General features: G+C 34.4%; 2 protein-coding genes across 2 annotated transcripts; one reads left to right on the top strand and one right to left on the bottom strand.

Annotated features, from left to right (window-relative positions):
- Positions 1-8,395: 8,395 nt before the first annotated feature.
- On the bottom strand, positions 8,396-10,915 carry LOC141668972 (uncharacterized). Its single transcript, XM_074476039.1, has 3 exons — positions 10,718-10,915; positions 10,444-10,601; positions 8,396-9,012 (listed from the first exon to the last, which is right to left on the bottom strand). Exons 1-3 carry the CDS (start codon positions 10,796-10,798, stop codon positions 8,922-8,924), a joined length of 330 nt encoding a protein of 109 aa, XP_074332140.1. The 5' UTR covers positions 10,799-10,915; the 3' UTR covers positions 8,396-8,921.
- A 216-nt stretch (positions 10,916-11,131) lies between these two features.
- On the top strand, positions 11,132-22,509 carry LOC141664968 (uncharacterized). The gene is made up of 2 exons (XM_074470926.1): positions 11,132-11,741; positions 22,328-22,509. The coding sequence occupies exons 1-2, from the start codon at positions 11,132-11,134 to the stop codon at positions 22,507-22,509; spliced, it is 792 nt and encodes a 263-aa protein (XP_074327027.1).
- The last annotated feature ends 1,266 nt before the right edge of the window (positions 22,510-23,775 follow it).

Raw genomic sequence — 23,775 nt, 5'->3', positions numbered from 1 at the left:
AACCCCCTTTGCTGTGTAACATCCTGAGCATCCCTCCAGTCTTGCAACATCGCCATTGCTTCTTTCATCATTCCATGTACTGATTTATTCACTTTATCCCAGACCCACTTGTTTCTTCTATACCACAAGCTCCAACACACTATCCCAATCAACGTACATTTCTCCTGTGATAGTGTATCAAATATCCGCTGCAAAATATTCATAATTCCCTCACCTCTGCTCACCTGCATAGCATCCCTCAGACCAAAACACAGCCACATCGATCGTGCAAAATTACATTCAAAAAAGACGTGAATGTCCGTTTCTTCAGCTTGATGACACCACGGACAAATTTTATTTATCTCAACTCTTTTATTTGTTAAAGCCATTGCAGTAGGTAAGCATCCACAACAAGCCCGCCATACCAAATTTAAAACCTTACCTGGAAGCCTCAGACTCCACATTTTCCTCCAGAATTTAGCATAGGGTTTTGGTTGTTCTCCTTGAAGGAAACGATACCCACTACGAACTGTGAAATTACCCTTAGGATCAAGCAACCAGTACCACCCATCCTCTCTAGTTCCCATAGATAGAGGAATTGAAAGAATTAGTTCTTTATCTCTATCATTACATAAATCACTAATAACCTCTTCATCCCATCTCCTATGATCAATCTCCATCAACCCCGACACAGTTGCATTTTGTAGTTCTAGCGGCATATCCGTTGATAAATAGCCATTATCAACATCTGGCAGCCAGGGCACCTTCCAAATTCGAGTTCTATCCCCATTTCCAATACGCCGTCGACAACCATGTTTCAAAAGATCCTGAGCTGTCAAAATACTGCGCCACATAAAACTCGGATTGGACCCCATGGCAGCATTTAAAAAATCTTCCTTTGGATAGTAACGTGCTTTCATCAAGCTCGACACCAAGGGATTGACATTGTTAACTAACCTCCAGCCTTGTTTTGCCAGCATTGCAATATTGAATTTATAGAGCTCCTTCATTCCTAACCCTCCACCTTCTTTTACAGCACACAGCCTTTTCCACGATCTCCATCTAATACCCGGAGTAGACCCAGCACCATTTTCCCACCAGTAAGAATTCATTAACCTCTCAATATCATCGCATACACTCTCTGGTATCAAAAAAAGGTTCATCCAGAAATTTGGTACCGACTGAGCTGCAGTTTTAAGCAAAGTAACTTTACCTGGTTTACAAATACCTTTACTTCTCCATCCTTGAAGTTTCTGCTTGATTTTATCTTTTACGAACTGGAATGTTTGGCCTTTTTGTCTCCCTATACACATAGGCATTCCTAGATAATGTCCAGGATCCTGAACTTCCCTAATACCCAGCTTCTGACACACTACCTCCCGTTCCAATCTTCCAGTGTTGGGGACTAAAATTGATCACTGATTTATGAAAATTTATCATTTGTCCTGAGATTCTTTCATACCATAACAAGATAGTTTAACATTTGTCGCTTCAACCTCATTGGCACGGACAAACAGGTAAAAATCGTCGGCAAACAGTAAATGTGAAATCGACGGTGCCCCCCTAGCTATAACACATCCATCATCCATGGATTAAACCAGCAGCTTCATTTCTTCTAATGATTGCACTCAACCCCTCCACACACATAATATACAAATATGGTGAAATGGGGTCACCTTGCCTCAACCCTCGTCCGGGTTTAATGTTTCCAAAAATCTCCCCATTATGTATAAAACTGTAAGACACAGTTTTAACACAAAGCATAACTCGAGCTATCCAATCCCCAGAAAAACCAAACTTAGCAGCAAAGAATCTTGAATTTATTACTAAGAAACAAAGATTATTATCAATAGAAGCTTATCTGTAATTAAATATGATACAACTCACATTTTCTTGTAGTACATAATTAAAAAAATGTTAAAAACCAACATAGCAAGGCAAAGAACAAAATGTTCACCTACACCAATATCACTATTCAAAAAGTTAAAAAAATAAGGATTAATAAACTAACATACCAAAACGTCCTCATATAACAATTTTGGATGCTAACGAAACAGAAGAATAAATATATTACTTACAACCGAAGCAATATCTACAAGTTAAGAATAACATATAGATGAAAAGAACACTCCAAAATTCAAACTTCTTAATTCCAAGAATAATTTTCTATAGCATACTGGCCTAGACTTGATAGTATGTGGTCTAGGATACGCGGCTTTGTGAAGCCATGCTTGCATGAGTATTTTGAGTCAGCTAAGACAAAAAAGATTTAGTAGATTGATGTATACTCAAAATATGTTACAAAAAAATATAATACTTAAAATAATCTGTATAACAGACGATCGTCGTGATATATCCTAAAATTTAACACGTAAATCCTTAAACTGAACTTAATCTAGTTATAATCTAGTAACATGCATAATATAATGAGAATGGTCATACTTAAAAATTGCATTACAAATAAATATGATGAAAATTACAAAATACATGATTGCATCATTTTTCCCACCATTGGAAAAAACTTGTCCACAAATTAATAGCAAAAATCGACTAGCCCTAAGGTGATGCAATGATAAAAGAACCTTTAATCCAAGGATTTTGGTTAATCTCAACTGCGGGAGAAGTATTCTCTTAGGATTCCAACCCATAATCTATGTTACCCGGACTCGGGCTTGGAGTGTCCGACACGATATATATCTGAATGTCGGTTTTGGTTCTCTCGAAAAAATTCACACATTTGGACACTATCCAGATTTTTGACACAGATACGGCGACATGACAAATTATAGTTAAATTATATAATTTTGCATAGTAAAAATTTTTAAAAATATGTTTTTAGTTTTATTTTAGTGTATTATTATGTTTATAAGGTCAAGATTAAAACCAATTAGTTCTTCACCCAAAACTTCATCCGGATAAAAGACAAACACAGACATTTTCAGTCGAAAACAATTGCCAAGTAACATATTCACACAAAATGTGCACAATAAAATAACTTACATTTTACCGCTCAAGTTTTGCTTCTTTCACAAACAATTAAGCACATCACGGTTCCTCTTTGTTTCCACAGTAAATATAAATGTATAGGTGAAGCCTCAGATTTTGAACAGAAAGAAACTTAGCCTACACGGTTGCAAAAGCTTAGGAAATTTCTATTTTAGCATGCAGCTCACAAAATCACTGAGTCCCACTGATTCTGCATTTCTCACGCTAATCACACAAGACATCCCTTACCCTGCTTTCAATCTTAACAAAAAGTAACAAGAAAAGAATGAACAAAAAACTAAAAACATGGAGGATGCAAGTCAAATCTCAACGTAAAGAGAGCTTAAATAGAATGAGAATTTTTTTCTTTTACGTTTATGCAAAACCAGGTGCAAATCACACATATATAGTCATTTTTTTAAAATAACAAAAGCTGTTCAATTTTTTGTTCGTGCGATCACATTCATATTCTTATAACTGTTGCACGTTTAATTATTGCATTAGAATTTATTATGCTGCATCTGCCTCCTTTCAGCAAACTATACTGCTTCTGAAAAGGGGTCACCCCTATTCCGCTCAATTGTTTAGTTTGATTTCTGCAGTAGGTTAATTTGATTTGTGCCTAGACTTCAAATGTTGTCTAATCACACGGCTCGCCGGACTTGCTATATCCTTAATAATTAACAAGTGACAAACACAGTTCCAATTTGAAAACATTAATTTACCTGTGGTTGCCCGGAAGGTTGTCACTGATGAGATCTGAGTCCGAGGCAATTATACATCTGGAGAAGCCCCTCTGTGCAGCTGGCTGCACTAAAATGCTAGATGCATCAGTATTCATAAGATACTTACCAGCTCTTCTCTGGCTAATCCTGGAAGGAGCATGCAACACTCCCTGGAGGCTGCCCCACAAAATTAGTCAGAGACAGATAGCCACCAATCACGTGAGCGTGAATAACATTGTGTTGTGGATTTCCAGCTAGTGTTTGTTGGGAACTACCAGCAGTTTGGTTCTGAATAAAGCCAGCATAGATGTTCTATATTAAATTGATGGCTGAGACCTGAGTATCAATTCAACTAAAGCTCAGATATATATACAATGCTGTAGTAAACTGTATAATGAACAATTTAGACAAAGATGATTTAAAACATTTGAATTCGGAATTAAAAAGGGAACAAATCAGTATGTAGACATGCGGGTGTGAGGTAATCATATAGCTGAGATGCCTATATAAAAGCTACATTTGTCACCCATGCTTGATTTACAAAAAATGAAAATACTAATATACATACATGTTTGTGTGTTAATCATGCGACGAGATGATATAAGATGATATGTATTCTTTTGCTAACCTTCCGTGTATCATGCAGAAAAGTGATTTGCACAAAAAAATTGGGACAGTCTGCATTGGAGTGAACACATCTCCATGATGCACAGCAGGTAGGAGCAAGACACTATGATATACTTCCATATTGCATTACTTATCGGACAAGCTTTTCTTGAATGTTGTATGTCCGTCATGTTATCAAAAAATTGCAAATTTTATTACAAGGTTCCGGGACTATGAAAAGCCAAGGTAATCTACTTTTTTGGCATACTTCAAATCTTTTGGAAACTTCACTCATTCTAATACCTAAGCATTTAAACACAAATTTACAATTATGATGCATTGTTTTGTGTGCTTTTTAAATTAATAAAAATGCATCAAAAGCCTGTTATACATGTGTTTGAAAGACCCCATTAGAGGATCTATTCTTAGCTAGTACCAAGGGTAAGGGTAAGGGTTCACGGATAACGGATGCGACAAATTTGATAATATGGAGATTCAGTTTAGGGGAATAAAACATAATAAAAATAATTTAATTATAGATTTCAATTTATGTACGAGAAAATTCATTAATGAAACTCAAAAATTATGCAAATTAAAACTAAATGCATTAATCAACTAAAACAGATGACAAAAATTAGAACATTCTTATTTGCTATAGTACACACATACATTAATATTTTTCTTTGCTAACTAATATCAATACTTTTCTTTTAATTAAGTAGTTAAGACCAATTTTGAGTACAATTAATCAATATAAAAAAATTGATGGGATTTTGCAAGTGTTCAAGTATCAAACAAACAAATCCATAATCCAATATAGCGGTCGTTAGTTATGCCAAGAATCCCTTTTTCCTAGGTTGATAACCTATTGACAAGGTTCTTTCTCAACATACCTTCATGACCAAAGGTTATCGATTTTAACACTCAGGACCTTCTCCTCGCATATTTTAAAAGCACACTAGTGCACTCGAAAATACGTAACATAGCAAAAAAGTCCCGATAAGACATGGATTTGTGTAGAGGTAGCAGCAAAACCTCAGCCTTTATCTCCTCCCCCATGACAATGCCATGGATTGGAATACTCATAACCCTTACTTTACTTAGAAACCTAATGTAAAATACTAACACCCCCTCCCCCCTTCCTCCAATAAAGAAAAGAGCAAGCTATAGGATCAATAATAGACTACTGGAGAACTCTCATGGGTTGGAATCCACACTTCTCATTTGCTATACAGTGATACAGTTTCGCTATGAGAATATCATCTAGGATTGCTAAGGGATCAAAGAGGTGCCGCTACAAGGTCTTTGGCTTTCACCGCAAGTAGATATATACATATTAGTATGTTGCAAAGTCAGATAATTAAGGGTTTTTAATTATAATTTGAGCAGGATAAATGGAACCATATAAACACCTGTGTGGATTCCCTCTGTGTTTGCGCTTTTACAGTGCTCAAGGTTTGCACATGGGTGCACTATATTTCCACATATTTCAGTAGGAAGCGGTAGGAGATTGAAGAGGCCCGCACTGAGTGCTTGTGCAGCTGACTTCCCTAGAATAGTAACAATGTCAGTTTTCATAAGAAGCTTAATAGCTCTCTGCTTGATTGAGGAATAAGTTTGCAACACGTTCGTCAGTGACTGTCCCGTATCATTAGTCATAAATAAACCTCCTAATCCAATCACATGGCTGTAATCACTGGCGGAGCCAGCACTACATCGTAGTGGGGGCCAAAATATTTTCTTAAAAATTATAGTAGTAGATAATAATTTATAATTAAAAATAGTAAACTTCATATATTTTACGATTCATAGTGACATTTCTCGTGTTCTAATGAAAAATATAGAAAATTGGAATAATTTTTGTTGATCAAAAGATATGAATGAATCCCGTTAACGAACCCCGCGGGTCAAAAGATTAAAAGTGGATTATAAATGTTGTCCAAATATCTGTCAATCTTCCTCGTATGTTTTTGGTCTTGTATTCATAGACTGGGGTTTAAAGACTAAACAAATACCCCTTTTAAGTTTAACTAAGTCAACCAGCTAAATATTATACATATATATACATTATTAATAATGGCTTTTCTAATGTATACCTAATAGCACACAATAAATCATAACTCTCATGAGTTGGGTGTATTTTGATTAGTTTTCTAATCATAAATGTTGATAGGTAGCCATATTTATAATAATTCTACCTTTAAAAATATATCTAACTTATAAAATTTAGTACTTATTGTGTGGTTTTGGGCACCCATTAAAAAGAAAGTCTATATAAATATATTAAAAATCTATAAAACCTAGTGGGGTCCGGTGACCCCACCAGCCCTATACTCCCTCCGCCACTGGCTGTAATTTGCACCCAGCAAGAGGGTTTATTGTAAAAGCCACCTACATCATTTGGACTTGCATCTTGCTGTAGATTTCTATTAGTGGCTTTTGAATGAAGCTAGCATAGCTGAGGCATATAATTGATGTCACACAATTAATACAATTAAACTAAGACACCGTATTACCAGAAAATTAAACTTGCAGAATAAGAATATTGAAGTTAACTTAGTAAATTATATTAAGAACTGTGTGCATCACATTATCAATTAATAATTTCATCTTAATAATATGATCCCCATCAAGTTAGCTATGCTAGTGAATTCTTAACTGACACTTCAAAAAAATATAAAACCCAGAGATGTATACATAACAGTCCATTGGATAACTAAACATTTCTACTAACAAAGCTAATTTACGAAATCATAATAAGACCTGTGTCGATGTTTGCACTTCTCCAGCTACAGTGGCCATGGTTAGCACATTGGAGCAATGTATTTCCATTTGAGTACAAACACCGAGACTGATTACCCTGCGATATTAGCAGTGTTAGAGTTGAAGTATTCCTAGGGCAGCTTACAAGCTCTTCGTAAACTAATTCTGGTACGAGTTTGCAACATATTCTCGAGTCTCGGGTATCTGTAACATTAGTCACAAATGAAGCACCACTGCCAATCATATGGTAGTGAATCAAGGCCACTTATGCCCACGAGTGTGTTGCAAAACTCCTACCGCATTGACATATTAATAGTAGGTGGTTTCAGAGTGAAAATTGCATATTTAGGGGATTTTAAATTGATAACACAGTATTAATTTGATTTAAACCCTAAGATACATACTACATAGAAACTGGAAACTTGTAGAATAATATGAATTCAAGTTAATGAATGAAAATTATATGATGACCTGTATGGATGATCGTAGATTTCTTCCTAATCCGTAAAGAACTTCGTCGGTAATTGAGTCAAGCAATTTCAGTAAATATGATTTTGAAGCTGATATATAAAAGAGGGAGAAGTGAACGAAATTGTTTTATGAATATAATATTATTGAACTGTGTCCACTGTCCTGACAAAAAATATATTATTTAACTGTATACATTTAAGGATGAAATGAAATATACTACTGGACATTGGGTAGAATTAATTTATAAATATCATATTAAGGGAGAGAGTAAATGAGTAAAATGTGATGATCTGGCTGGGGAAAAATATATAAATTACAAAAAATTGATTTAAGTTTAGTTTCCTTCATTAAAATTATAATTTGATTATTGTTCTGTCCATTTATTCTACTTGAGTTGTAAATACTTCCATTCTATTTTTATTTCACTTTTCAATTTTACGGCGCAAAGGCCTAACCTTTAACCCAAATTAAACTGCAAAATACTCATGAACCCTTTTAGATCCGTGTTTTTCATTTTACTAATATAATAAAATCACTGATGCAACAAACATTGATAAACTTGATCGATTTTAAAGATATAAGCGCATATTTGACTCTTTTACATAGGTGCCAATTTTCTTTTTTCGCTTGAAGTATAAAACAGTCCCCTGTAGAGGAATTTCTTGGATTCGCCCCTGCTCAAACCCGACTCAACCTGAGCTTCCACATTCAATCTACAGAAAAAATAAACCAAATGCAGACCTAAAAACAAATCTTCTATGGCTTTTGAATAATAAATCGTAACAAACAAACATATCCTCCGCTTGACACCACTTAAGAATCTTGCTTTACTGGGTGCTGCACAGCTAAATGAAACTTTCAATTCATGAAAATATAAAAATGGATATGTCTTCTATTGTATTAATCATCTACACAAGTTGAGCATCTTTTTATCTGTAAAAGATGGGAATAGAATCACTTGAATGTATAATATGAGGCAAAAAACAAGGGGAACAAACAGGGCACTACTATCATTAAATACAGGTTTCTTCAAATCTTGAAATCACAGTGAAGCAAATGAAGTTCCTGTTTCAGGTACCTTGTTGCTCTTGTTTTTGCTTCATGAAGCCCAAGAAGGGGAAACCAAAGGAGGCCGAAAAAGGTAACTGAAAGATCTAAGAGTTTTTTGGCCTGAGGAGAAGACGTGCGGAAGCTGCAACAGAATGCTAAATATTCCAGATCCTTCTCTTAACTATCTATTTTGGTAATTGTACTTGTCAATTGTCATTCCAAATAAGGCCTGTGAGAGCTTCTTTGAGATTTAATACTTCAAAAGTTACCTACACTTGTAATGGTGCCTTGATTTTGAAAAGGTTATAATAAAGCAATGTCTTCTACTGTTCTACACTTGTTCTATTGACTTTTGTCCGCATCAATTGTCGGGGCTAAGCCCATTTCCTTCATTTGATTTTCAACCGTAACTAGGCCAGTTTGTGCAAGAAAGCTGCAGGAAACAAAGATTAGCTGTGAATCTAAAATATACAAAATTAACAAAAAATACAAAAACTGTTAAAACCAGTTTTTAATTTTGCATCCTACTTTTTTTCGTTGTTCTTGTTTCCTTGCTATTACACTAGAGGGGTATTAACATCTGTTTTTCAAATGAGCAATGTGTTCGCATCTTACGAAAAAATTGACCGAAAAGCAATTGCAGCATAAACCCAGGAACTTTATCACCTAAACCTCAAGGTAAAACCACTGGCAAGTTCCTCAATATCGTTCAAATGAACTCTCTCTGCTCATGTGAATGTGTAAGAACCAATATTCCAATAACTTTATAAACTACAAGGTCTTCCTTCATAGCCTATCGAGCTAAACAAACCAGACTATATCTCATTCAAGGTTCTCAGTTAAGGCATGCATACATACCCACTCTAGGAGCAGGATGTATAATATAATGGGTATGTGTAGGCAATTTAAATAAAGGTGCATGCTTTTAACCGAAGTAAATGGTCTTATATATTAATATCATAAAATATAACACATTATACATGGTATTAAGTGCACAAACATGGCGTGACTTCAGTTTGAGCACAGAGTGTCTGGATCATAACTACTATAACAGGTTAAACGTATCTATATATGTCTAAATCCTAACATAAATCAGGTATTTGATGAAGCAAGCAGGAAAAGTACGCACATAAACATCCTATAAAATTAGACTTCTAGACAAAATTCTAGCCAGGCATAAGATGCTGTAAAAAAAACTATTGCATGTAATGCATCCTAATTTGTAAGCTAAAAAGGCTTAAACGTAGTATATAACCTTGTGTCTTTTTATTTAAGTCATTTTCAGGACTCTCTACACAACAATAGAGATCCAATACAATATCCCAGGAATGAAATGGGCAAAACCATTTTAAGGGAATCAGATATCTTTCAAACCAAATCATCGTTCTTTAACTACAATAGAATAGAAGATACCACTTTCCCAAAATATGCAAGCAATCAATTAAAGTAGATTACAAGATGCCATCAAAGAAGTCATAAAGCTATGTAGTAAGTAAGAGGTTAAAATTAAATATACGCTGATAGTCAAATAGGTTGATTCTGAAGCACACTACATCTTATAATTAACTTGAATGTGAAATCAACAGCTACGTAAATCGAACATTGAAAAATTTATATTTTGATCATAAACTGTAGGGTGCAAGAACACATTATTAATAATATTGATACATCATGCAATTACTTCTTTAAAAAAATATCATTCAACCAATCATAAAACAAAACGACCACAACAAAAGAACACAAAACTTTCAAAAAAAAATTGACCAGATAATCATTTAACATTAAGATGGTAAACTCAAAGGTAGATACCAAAAAAACATCCTTACTAAGACCCTCATGAACCTAACAAATAACAAATAGATACCTGGTTAAAAGAAAGAAGAGGGTCCCAGTAATGAAAACAAGTAAAGTGACATGAATAATCAATGTAGAATCACTTGCAGAAAATGCTAAAGACAACATTGCAGTAAGGCACAGACCCAACATCAAGAATGCAATTTTTAGTGTATTCCAAGTCTGACCCTGTATTCAAAACAACAAAAGATTAAAACTTGCAAAAAGAAAGAAACATTATAGTAAAAAATTACTAATCAAAAAATTGCAAAATATAGGTGTTTGATGCGAAAAATTGTACGGACATTAACACCAGGAGCTAAAGCGCCAAGAAGTACTGCAGTTGCTGCCGACACTTGTTCTTTTTCAGATGGGTTGTTTTCCATTTTGTTGGAAGATGATTGTGCAATAACAGATTCTTGATTTCAACACGGAGAATAATTGGGGAAATTGGTTGTGAAATTAGGGCTTGTTTTGTTTTGGTTATGGTCAAATATTGACTTCTTTTGGACTGTCAAGTGGCAAGTAATTTTATATTTAATTATTATGCCTTTATTTAAATCAAATGTATTATTATTAAGTTAAATTTTAAATTATGTAAATGCCAGGGATTACAGATTAGCAGTAGCCAGTAGAGAATAAATGCCCGAAACTCTAGGAAAAAATGGGCCAAAAAACTTGCAAGAGGCGGGACCTGGGGTGCAGGCCCGCCTAGAAAAATGAGTTTAATAGCCTGGAACTGTCGTGGACTGGGTCAACCACGTACAGTTCGATTTCTAAATGAAATCACAAATCAGTTTAAGCCCAGTTTTATTTTTCTTTCTGAAACATTAACTACAAAAAATAAAATAAAGGCAGTATGTAGAGAAATTCATTTTGCAGGCTGTTGGGTGATTGATGCTGAAGGGCATAGCGGAGGGCTAGCTCTGTTATGCAGAAACGAGGGAGCTTGTACAGTCAGAGCAGCAAGTAAACACTTTATTGATTTTGAGGTGGAAAATGATCAAGTAGGGCGATGGCGGTATACTGGGTTCTACGGATGCCCAGAAAGGAGAAGAAGATATGAGTCATGGAACATTTTTCGCACTTTGACTGGTAATTCTGACCTACCATGGTGCATAATTGGTGACTTTAATGACTTGATGTTTACAGACGAAAAGAGAGGGGGTAGAGATCACCTTCGATGGTGTGTGGATGGGTTTGGGGAAGTAATTAAAGACTGTGAGTTGGTTAATTTGGGGTTTGTTGGGGAGAAGTTTACATGGGAGAAATCAAGGGGAAAATATAATTGGGTTCAGGAGCGGCTTGATAGAGGCCTCCCTACGCAAGGTTGGAGAGATTTGTTTCCTTTGGCTGAAGTTAAAGTACTTGAAGTGACTACATCATATCACTTATGTAATAACCATGATTTTTGTAATTATATATATATACATTTTTCGCATTTTTAATTATTTGGTTATATAAGAAAAATATTATTTTATTATATAGATTTGTTATTAAATCTAAAGACGCGTATTTTTATATTAAAAATAAACATTTCTAGTTATCCAAAATGTTTAAGTAAGGTTAAAAAAATTGTTTTAATTTATATGTGCATAATTTTAATTTAACATATATTTATTTTATGACTAGAATTTAAAAATAGGTGTAGTTATGTTGTGTATATTTATTAGTACGTGTTATGTGTATTTGAAAAATTCAGTCAAACACTACATGTTAACAAAGAGATAATGTTTGTTTAAATTTGTGATCACGTACCCACTAACCCATTGAATCGGAGTATTAGTTGAACCAACTTGTGTATAAATAGGCTATTAGCGTATCATTTTATCTTTGTATAACATCTTCTCTTTTCAGGTACGTTCTATTTCCTATATTTTTACTTATGTATTTTACATGTTTATTGCTTACTTCTATATATATATATATAATTAAATTACATTTTTGTGAACTTATGTATGACTCCTCTAATTCAATTGTTATTAGTTTATTTTATTATTTAGTTTCATGGTTATGTGTATAACACTATAGTTTACTTAATTTAATCATTTAGTTTGATGTTGATTATTAAATATTTTAGTTAACAATCACTATTTTTTTGTAAATATTTAATGCATGAATTTATGTTTATAATTATGTGTTTTGTGCATGTATAATAATTCATGTGTTATATGTTAAATATATATTTGATTTAGATATGCATTTAGATTAGTGCACCAATTAAATATATGCTCATTTATTAAATTGGTTATACTTATTTTGTATAATGATATTTTCACACGTAAGGTTATGAAAATTTTATACACCAATATTGATATTTTGTCCACTTGCATAATCCTAAGCATATGTTACCTATTTTATTTATCTTTGTTATTTTATTTTAAAGATTATATAGATAGTAAATATTAAACGTATATCTATTTTATTCTGAATTTAAATAGTTTACATATACTTGATTTATTATTATTATATATAATGTATTTAAGTGTTGAGTTTTTTTTATTTGTCGGTACACTATTTTGAACTATTATATGAGAATGGTCGTATTTATATGTCAATATGAATTTATTTTGTTACTTGTAGTGACATTTAATTGTTATTGTGGGTTAAGCTTTATAAAGTTAAAGTGTGGTTAGCTTAGTGACATGTACATGTTAACATTCTGATTATTATATTAAGTGTATGTGTGTATGTCTAGGTTCATTTTGGCAACATAATTTGGGAGATATTGCTATTAAGGTAAGTTAACTCTTCACACTTTATTTTATTTTAAAATCTTTTAAATATTTTTGCACTGCTTTTGTTTTAAAATTTATGGATCAAGTACCCTGTTTTAGAAATAAGAATTCCCAGTGAGCTCTGACTTATGAACCAATTAGTAATTGCGTATAATTCCGGAACTAGCATTTGATACCTTACTAGGAAGTGCTACTTATGATGCCTTCGGAAGCGCACACTCTATGATACCTTAGTAAGGGGCGCATTATTGACAGAAATTATGAACTTTTGATACTGTGTCACCAGGTATTTGTGGCCTTAGCGAGCTGTGGAATTTTATATCTTATGTCATATGGATTTTGGAAAATGATTTTTGTTTTATAAAATTCTGATACTTGATCCACTAGTATAGAATTGTTTTCTTGCTGGGCTCTTGGCTCATTACTCACAAATTTTCAGGTGCTTAGCTTTTGCGACATCTTAAAGGTGGATGCTTTGGAACAATATTTTAGTGATTATGTTTGTATTGGAGCTGCGTCTCCCAAGATTTGCTTTATTTTGAGATAGATGATTTTATTTATGTCTGGGATTTTAGAATTTTATGAAAAACTAGAAACTTATTCTTATTATGGATTTAATTTGGAGTTTTAGCTGAATATTTAAGTATAACTATTTTCTGAAAAGTTGGGGTATTACAACTTACCTCTGTACTTACAGCTAAATAGACAAGTTTATGTGCAAAGAAGTAAGAGGTTTAGGTTTGAGAATGTCTGGATAAAAGAGAAAGATTGTTTTAATGTAGTAAAAGACAGTTGGGAGTATACTTAGGGGCAGGAAATTCTGGAAAAAATGAGGTATTGTGCTCTTAAATTAGATGAATGGGGAGGTGGCATAAGCAAGGATTTTACGCAAAAGTTATTGGTATGTCGTAGTAAGTTAAGAATGAAAGGAATATGTCCTAAGTCCAATCGTGTATTAGGATTTAGGAATAACTTTTATGTAATCTGTTTTGATTTCATTGATATTAATAAAGACTTGTTTTGTTTTTATTACGGGCTTTATCTATTTAAGTGTTTAAATAAGATATACCATAGTTTAGAGTAAAGCTTTTTATGGATTATGATGAGATCATAATAGTGAGACCTAAAAAGATGATAACTCTAAACTTAAATAGTTCCTGGTCATAGGATTACTAACTGGTAATTAATAATCTGCAGAGATCGGTACATACTATGCTTGCTTCATTATGAAGGATGTCTGTTCTCATAGACATTTGTGTGGTGACACTATAGCTAGTATGTAGGTGCTTATTATAGAATAAGTTCACTGAACATGACTCGCACAGCTGAACAACTGATGGAGTTCACTCACGTGTCAGCAGTTGTTCACATAGTGATAGTTGTACAAGTATCCTTAGACTTGAGGTCATCATAGTCATCTTGTGTACACTGAACTATGCTTTGGTTTAGTTCTTAGTCTCCAGGGACAATTATTAGGGCTCTTCTGGGTATAGGAATTTGTACACGAAGATAGTGTATGATCAATAAAGGATCTACCCCTTCCAGTGAAGGAAGAGAATGTTCAAGGCTGATCCACTTATGCTAGTTCAGGAATCTCTGGCCAGAGTGAATGAAATTAGAAAGGAGTTTCTAATTTGCATAGAACTACGCATAGTAAATGGTAAGCAAGTGATTGAATTAGATAGGCTTGACACGAGATCCATGCCTTGTATTTAATCGGAACATTGTAGGGTAGAAGGATTTTATTGTACGCTAACTATTCACTGACAGGTTCTTGGTATTCTAAGCAGTGAATTCATATTATCCGGATAGTCACGATATGTTGAGAAGCATCACTCACGATGTAGAATAAATGTGATTAATTAATTAATCATATTTAATAAATTAGAGAATTTATATAAATAATGATAAAATAGTTTTATTATTATTTATTTCTACTACCGGCTTAATATTGAACCTACAGGGTCACACCATAAAAAGAGAATGATTTAATGGTGGAGGAATTAATTAATAATGGCTAATAATTATTTATTTATGAAATAAATAATTAATTGGTAAATTTAATAATTGATTAAATGAGATTTAATTGATTATAAATTAATTAAGAAAAGTTCTTAATATTATTAATTAAGGATTTAATTTTTGGAAATTAAATCAAGAGAGAGAATTATTTCTAAAGTGTTTAGAAAAAGGATTAATAATTAAAAGGTGTTTTAATTATTAATGAGAATAATAAATGGGATAATAATAATATTATTTATGGGAAAATTTCAGCTGAAAATTTTGCCTATAAATACACTATTATAGACCCTATTTTATTCTAACCCCATCGAAACCCCAGAAACCCAAAAGTTTCAAAAAACCAAATTCTCTCCACCTCCTTCCTCCTCCTTAACATCGTTTTCTTGGTGGATACCGGTGGAATGCTTCACACTTGAGGAGCAACTGCTAAGTATCTCTGATCGTTGTCTCCGAATTATTTTAAAAGGTTAGATTCGATCCCTCGAATTTTTATTCACGATTTATATGCTTTTATTTGGATTTTGTATATGTAAAAGTGTTTTGCCTTGCCCCGCTGCGTTAAAAATCCAACAATGGTATCAGAGCATAGGTTGTATGCATATAGATCTGTGGTAAAAATTTCAGAATTTTATGTGCTTGTATGAATTAATTATGATTTTTACAAGTTATATTATGGATTAATTTTGTCTGATGAGAAATCGTTTCTCAGAATAATTTTTAATGTTGATCTGGGTTCTACAAGTGTTGTAGATCGTCTGGGTATTTTTTTCATAATTTTAGGATGTATAGATTTTTTATTATGAATTTTTGAAGTTGTATCAATTAAATTCGTAATTAAATAATTATATATATATATGAATTGTTTGTATGTATATATATCTGTTATCTTTCTGTACAAACTCTGCTGCACGGAAGACAGACAAGATCAGGTGGTCTGACATGCACGTTAACCGAGAAGAAAAGTCAATCGGCGGAAAAGAAAAAAAAAATATATATAGGGGTGTAACGCATTCTGGGAATGCGTTACACACCTGTGGCGCATTCACGGAATGCGTTACACCCTTTAATGGCTGAAAAGGGGTGTAACGCATCACCGGAATGCGTTACAGGTCCTATAACGCGTTCCTGTAATGCGTTACAGCCCTTCTGTTGATTTTAAAATTGATTTTCTGAGAGTTTCGTAACTCCATTTTGGGCGTGCAATATACTGTTGGATTCGTTTTTCCGAGACGGATCTAATGGAGTGATCAATTTTAGTTTATATAAAAGTTTTGAACTGTTTATATTTCCATGAAGTGTTTTAAAGCTGTTTTTGATTGTTTTAATTGATTCTAAATGCTTCATGTGATACATAGAGATGTATAATGCTTAGACTAATGTGCTAGATGATGTAACATGCTTACCTTGATGTTTATTCATGTTGATATATGTGATATATGCTTAGTTTATCATGCAATGATAGATTTAGGTGAACTTAAATGAACATAAGGCGTTTGTTAGACAACCTAGTATAGTGAAATTGTTTCATAACCTTAAAAACAATATTATGAATACAATCATGAGATTCTTGTGTTTGTGAAACACATAATTGAATATGAATTTTTGATATGAGAGAAATGATGATTCTGTCAACAACAGATTTGTATATGTAAGAAAGGGTTATTAAGTGACGCCTCTTGACAATGCTCCACCCGATCTGGGAATCGTCTGATTATTGATTATTAATTTGAAATATTTAATTTAAAAGGAAGAATCTCTTTATAATATGATTATGATTGTAACGTAATATAATCCCTCTAAAATTAAATAATATCAAGTAGTAATTGGCCAATGACACAACGGGCTTGTGTCGGTCATAGCCTTCCAACATGATAGAAAGTAGTTCTTATTTTTGAATCATTGTCGTTTCGTGCCACAGCCGAGGGCTTTGATTTCGAAATAAGAAATACTTGTCTATTACATAGAGATGTGTACATTGAATAAGAATCTAAAGGTCGTTACGTGCCACAGCCGTGGGCCTTTGGGGACTGATTCATTTGTACGGAATGTTGGGTTTGACTTGACTTAGAATATTGAGTTTGTTGTGCCACAGCCGTGACTCAATTATTCAAGAGGCTAAAGTTTGATTAGGGAATAACATAAGATGCAATTGACAAGAGTTGTCTGCCTAATGAACATTACATGGCGTTTCATGCCACAGCCGGGGTTGTGTAATGGAATGTAGGATCCCTATTCCCACTAGCATTATGAATGCTTAATTTTTCATGTAGAGGGTTGAATAAATTAGATAAACTAGTGGGAGCCACTTATGAATAAAGACCCGATTCATATAGTATTTTAAAATGAAATCGAATATTTGCTAAGTGTTGTTATGTGTTTATCATTTACAGATTTACTTTGTACGTTATGTCTTCTGCACTATCACTCAGGAGCATACTAGATGCTCACAAATTGACTGGTCCTAATTATGCTGACTGGCTTCGAAACTTGAGAATTGTTCTCAGGATTGAGAAACTGGAATACGTGATTAACTCACCTAAGCCTACTGAACCTGCTAGTGATGCACATAATGATGAACATGTTGTGTATCGTAAGTGGATAGATGATGCAAATGTTGCTCAATGCATCATGCTAGCTTCCATGAACATTGAGCTACAGAAGCAACATGAGCATATGGATGCTCGCACTATCCTCATGCATCTACAAGAGTTGTATGATGTGGCGGGGAGGACAGCTCGATATGAGATATCGAAGGAGCTGTTCGGTTGTAGGATGTCTGAGGGATCATCTGTGAATGACCATGTACTTAAGATGATCAATTTGATTGAACGTCTTGGACAACTTGGTTTTGCCATGGATGGGGAGCTGAGCCAAGACTTGGTCTTGCAATCGCTTCCGAGTTCGTTCTCGCAGTTTGTTGTGAACTTTCACATGAATAAGTTGGATGTCAGCTTGCCTGAACTCCACAACATGTTGAAGACTGCGGAATCGAATTTCCCCCCTAAGAAGAGTTTTGTTCTTCTAATTGGTGAAGGTTCCAATCCTAAGAAAAGGAAGAGGAACTCTTCCAAGAAGAAGAAAGTAGGTGAGAAAACGCCGGTTCCACCAAAAGCTGAAGACCCCAAGAGCAAAGTTGTTTGCTTTCACTGTAACAAGGTGGGGCACTGGAAGAGAAACTGCAAGGTTTACCTTGCAGAATTGAAGAAGAAGGGTAGTGAGACTACCGCTTCTGATTCAGGTATGTTCATGATAGAAGTGAATATGTCATTTCTACTTGGGTATTAGATACCGCCTGTGGTTCTCATATCTGCAATTTATTGCAGGGACCAAGGAGAAGTAGGACTCTTGAGGAAGAGGAGGTGATTCTACTGATGGAAATGGAGCAAGAGTTGCTGCTGAAGATGTAGAATCATTTTATTTACATATGCCTACGGGCAAGACTATTGTTTGAAATAATTGTTATTTTGTTCCCTTGATTGTGAGGAATATTATTCCCATGTTAGACTTGGCTGGATTTTCATTTATTATTGAGAATAATGAATGTTCTATTCTTAGAGATAATATTCTTTATGGACATGGTACTTTAAATAATGGTCTGGACATATGTGACATAATTTACTTCAGATTGAACAAACTAATAAAAGAAAATGGATGATGAAAATCTCACTTCATAGTGGCACTGCAGTCTCCATTTAGTAGACATGGAGAGATGACTGCAAATTTGCTAGGAATGGTACACACAGATGTATGTGGACCAATGTCTAAGCAAGCCATGGGTGGATTTTCATACTTCATTACTTTCATAGATGATAGATCTAGATTCGTATATGTGTTTGATGAAACACAAGTCTGAGGCCTTTGAAAAGTTCAAAGAATATAAGTATGAAGTGGAGAAACAAACCAAACATAGTATTATAATTTTTCGATAAGATCGAGGTAGTGAATACTTTAATGGAGTGTTTCTAGATTATCTCAAAGTAAATGGTATAGCCTCCCAGTGGACTCCTCCAGATTGGTATCTGAAAGGAGAAATCGAACTTTGTTAGACATAGTTCGGTCCATGATGAGCTATGCAAATCTTCCAGTATTCCTATGGGGTTATGTATTGGAAACCTCAGCATATTTACTGAATAAGTTGCCTTCCAAATCTGTTCCTCAAACTCCGTATGAGATATGGAAAGTAAGGAAACCGGGTCTTAAACACGTTAAGATTTGGGGATGTCTAGCTTATGTCAAGAATGTTGACCCAGATAAGCTGGAATATCGATCCGTAAAATGTAGTTTTGTGGGATATCCTAAAGAAACTTTAGGGTATTACTTTTACACCGATCATCGGGTGTTTATCTCCAGACATGCTACCTTCTTGGAAAAGGAGTTTATCCTTGAAGGAAACAGTGGGAGCAAAATTGAACTTGATGAAGTTCAAGAAGCACAAACTACTACGGATCAAGTGGAAACACCTGTTCTGACTGAACAACCTTTTGTGGAACAGCCCATTCGTAGGTCAGGGAGAGTGTCTCGCCAACCTGAGAGGTAATATGGCCTTGTCATTGAGAATGACAATGAGTTGTCGATCATTGATGATGATGACCCTGTGACCTATAATGAGGCTAAGAGTAGTGTTGACTCAGAGAAATGGCATAGTGCCATGAAATCCAGAATGGAATCTATGTATATGGTATACATAAGATAGATTATAGCAGATGGCCAGGTGGAGACCTATAAGGCCAGGCTTGTGGCAAAAGGATTCAAACAAAGGCAATGGATTGACTTTGATGAAACTTTTTACCTGTAGCCCTGTTAAAATCAGTTCGGATTTTGCTTGCGAATGCTGCTTACTACGACTATGAAATCTGGAAGATGGCCAGATGGTTTTCTTTCCAAAAGAAATGAAAACCTAGTGGGTAAGCTGCTGCGAACCATATGTGGTTTAAAGTAGGCTTCTCGAAAGATGGAACATTCGTTTTGATGAGACAATCAAAGAGTTTGATTTTATCAAAAACGTAGATGAACCATGCGTCTACAAAAGAGTTAGTGGGAGCGCGGTAACATTTCTTATATTGTATTGAATTAGAGTTGACACACAAAACAACATAGCAGACCACTCACAAAGCTACTTTATGAAAGTCATTTTGATCGTCAAGATGGGTATTAGATACCAGAGTGATTGACTTTAGTACAAGTGGGAGATTGAAAGGAATATGTCCTAAGTCCAATCGTATATTAGGATTTAGGAATAACTTTTATGTAATCTGTTTTAATTTCATTGATATTAATAAAGACTTGTTTTGTTTTTATTACGGGCTTTATCTATTTAAGTGTTTAAATAAGATATACCATAGTTTAGAGTAAAGCTTTTTATGGATTATGATGAGATCATAATAGTGAGACCTAAAAAGATGATAACTCTAAACTTAAATAGTTCCTGGTCATAGGATTACTAACTGGTAATTAATAATCCGCAGAGATCGGTACATACTATGCTTGCTTCATTATGAAGGATGTCTGTTCTCATAGACATTTGTGTGGTGACACTATAGCTAGTATGTAGGTGCTTATTATAGAATAAGTTCACTGAACATGACTCGCACAACTGAACAACTGATGGAGTTCACTCACGTGTCAGCAGTTGTTCACATAGTGATAGTTGTACAAGTATCCTTAGACTTGAGGTCATCATAGTCATCTTGTGTACACTGAACTATGCTTTGGTTTAGTTCTTAGTCTCCAGGAACAATTATTAGGGCTCTTCTGGGTATAGGAATTTGTACACGAAGATAGTGTATGATCAATAAAGGATCTACCCCTTCCAGTGAAGGAAGAGAATGTTCAAGGCTGATCCACTTATGCTAGTTCAGGAATCTCTGGCCAGAGTGAATGAAATTAGAAAGGAGTTTCTAATTTGCATAGAACTACGCATAGTAAATGGTAAGCAAGTGATTGAATTAGATAGGCTTGACACGAGATCCATGCCTTGTATTTAATCGGAACATTGTAGGGTAGAAGGATTTTATTGTACGCTAACTATTCACTGACAGGTTCTTGGTATTCTAAGCAGTGAATTCATATTATCCGGATAGTCGCGATATGTTGAGAAGCATCACTCACGATGTAGAATAAATGTGATTAATTAATTAATCATATTTAATAAATTAGAGAATTTATATAAATAATGATAAAATAGTTTTATTATTATTTATTTCTACTACCGGCTTAATATTGAACCTACAGGGTCACACCATAAAAAGAGAATGATTTAATGGTGGAGGAATTAATTAATAATGGCTAATAATTATTTATTTATGAAATAAATAATTAATTGGTAAATTTAATAATTGATTAAATGAGATTTAATTGATTATAAATTAATTAAGAAAAGTTCTTAATATTATTAATTAAGGATTTAATTTTTAGAAATTAAATCAAGAGAGAGAATTATTTCTAAAGTGTTTAGAAAAAGGATTAATAATTAAAAGGTGTTTTAATTATTAATGAAAATAATAAATGGGATAATAATAATATTATTTATGGGAAAATTTCAGCTGAAAATTTTGCCTATAAATACACTATTATAGACCATATTTTATTCTAAGCCCATCGAAACCCCAGAAACCCAAAAGTTTCAGAAAACCAAATTCTCTCCACCTCCTTCCTCCTCCTTAACATCGTTTTCTTGGTGGATATCGGTGGAGTACTTCACACTTGAGGAGCAACTGCTAAGGATCTCTGATCGTTGTCTCCGAATTATTTTAAAAGGTTAGATTCGATCCCTCGAATTTTTATTCACGATTTATATGCTTTTATTTGGATTTTGTATGTGTAAAAGTGTTTTGCCTTGCCCCGCTGCGTTAAAAATCCAACAAAGAACGCTCAGATCTCGACGAGATGTAACTGGTATTCAAATGTACGATGAGGTGAGATGGGAATACTTAAATTTGCTGGAAAGAAAGGAGGTGTATTGGAAGCAACGTGCGAAACAGTTTTGGTTACAAAATGGGGATTAGAACACCAAGTTTTATCATCGTTTAGCATCAGCTCGGAGGAAAAATAACGGGTTTCAACGAATTAAAGACGAGGGCGGAGAGTGGAAAGAATCAGAGGAGGAAATTTAAGGGATTATTACGAACTATTTTGTAACAGTGTTTCAATCTTCAGGGTCAAATGGCAAGCTGGCGGATCGAGAAAGTGTTAATCAGATTATAGAAGGAGAGAATGCAGAGTTAATAGCTGAGGTTACTTATGACGAAGTCAAAGATGCAGTGTTTTCCATGCATCCGGAGAAGTCACCCGGTCAAGATGGACTAAACCCAGCGTTTTTCAGACGTATTGGTGCATAGTTGGAAAGGATGTGGTACAGTTCTGTCAGCAATACATGAGGACAGGTGAGCTTCCGTATGGAGTTAATCAGACGCTAGTGTGCTTAATCCCGAAAATAAAAGTGCCATAAGGAATGACTGATTTAAGACCCATTTCCTTATGCAATGTGCTAGTTCGTATACTCTCGAAGGTCATGGCAAACAGACTGAAGCCTTGCTTAAAATTGTTAATTTCGGATAAACAAAGTGCATTCATAGAAGGGAGATTGCTTAATGATAATGCTCTAATAGCATTTGAAATTAACCACTACATGAGAAGGTTAACTCAGGGAAACAAGGGCATGACAGGGTTTAAAATAGACATTTCAAAAGCATACGACCGATTGGAGTGGAATTTTATTCGCAACATGATGATGAAGTTTGGCTTTTCTGAATTGTGGATTACAAGAGTTATGGGGTTGATCTGTTCAGTCTCATATAGTTTTATCCGAAATGGTAATGTGTTTGGTGATGTAGTACCAAGTCGTGGAGTACGTCAAGGCGACCCAATATCTCCATACATATATATTATGTGTGCAGAGGGGCTTAGCTCTATTATTCGTCGGAATGAAGAGGTGGGATTATTACAGGGATGTACGATTGCTCGGGGTGCACCAACGATATCACACTTGTTATTTGCGGATGATTGTTATTTTTTCTTCAGAGCAACCAAGGTAGAAGCAAATATTATGAAGATGATTTTGGGAAGGTATGAGAGTATATCGGGACAAATGATAAATTATGGTAAGTCATCAGTAATATTTTCTACAAACACACATGCATGTAATAGGACGGAGGTATGTGATCAGCTGGGTGTCAATGAAGTTCAGAATCCAGGAAAGTATTTGGGGATGCCTATGTGTGTAGGAAGGAGGAAAGTTGCAATGTTCTCCTTTCTATTTGAGAAAGTTAACCAGAAGTTACAGGGTTGGCAAAATCAGAACCTATCTAAAGCAGGTAAAGTGACTTTGTTAAAAACGGCTGCTCAAGTTGTCCCAAACTTTTGGATGAATATGTTACTGATTCCATTAGAGGTGTGTGATAGAATTGAAAAAAGTATGAATACGTTCTGGTGGGGGAGCGGCAGCTCGGGAAATGGGATTAAATGGATGTCCTGGGAGCGATTGTGTAAGGTTAAGGAAGACGGTGGTTTGGGCTTTAAACGCCTAAGGGAATTCAACATTGCGATGTTGGCAAAGCAGGCTTGGCGTGTGGTGAATAACGTAAATCCTTTAGTGATGAGTATTC

This window comes from Apium graveolens, chromosome 6 (assembly GCF_009905375.1).
Source record: "Apium graveolens cultivar Ventura chromosome 6, ASM990537v1, whole genome shotgun sequence".
NCBI classification, from domain to species: domain Eukaryota; kingdom Viridiplantae; phylum Streptophyta; class Magnoliopsida; order Apiales; family Apiaceae; genus Apium; species Apium graveolens.
Note: the sequence above shows the minus strand (reverse complement) of the source record. Positions and strands in the feature narration are given on the sequence as shown.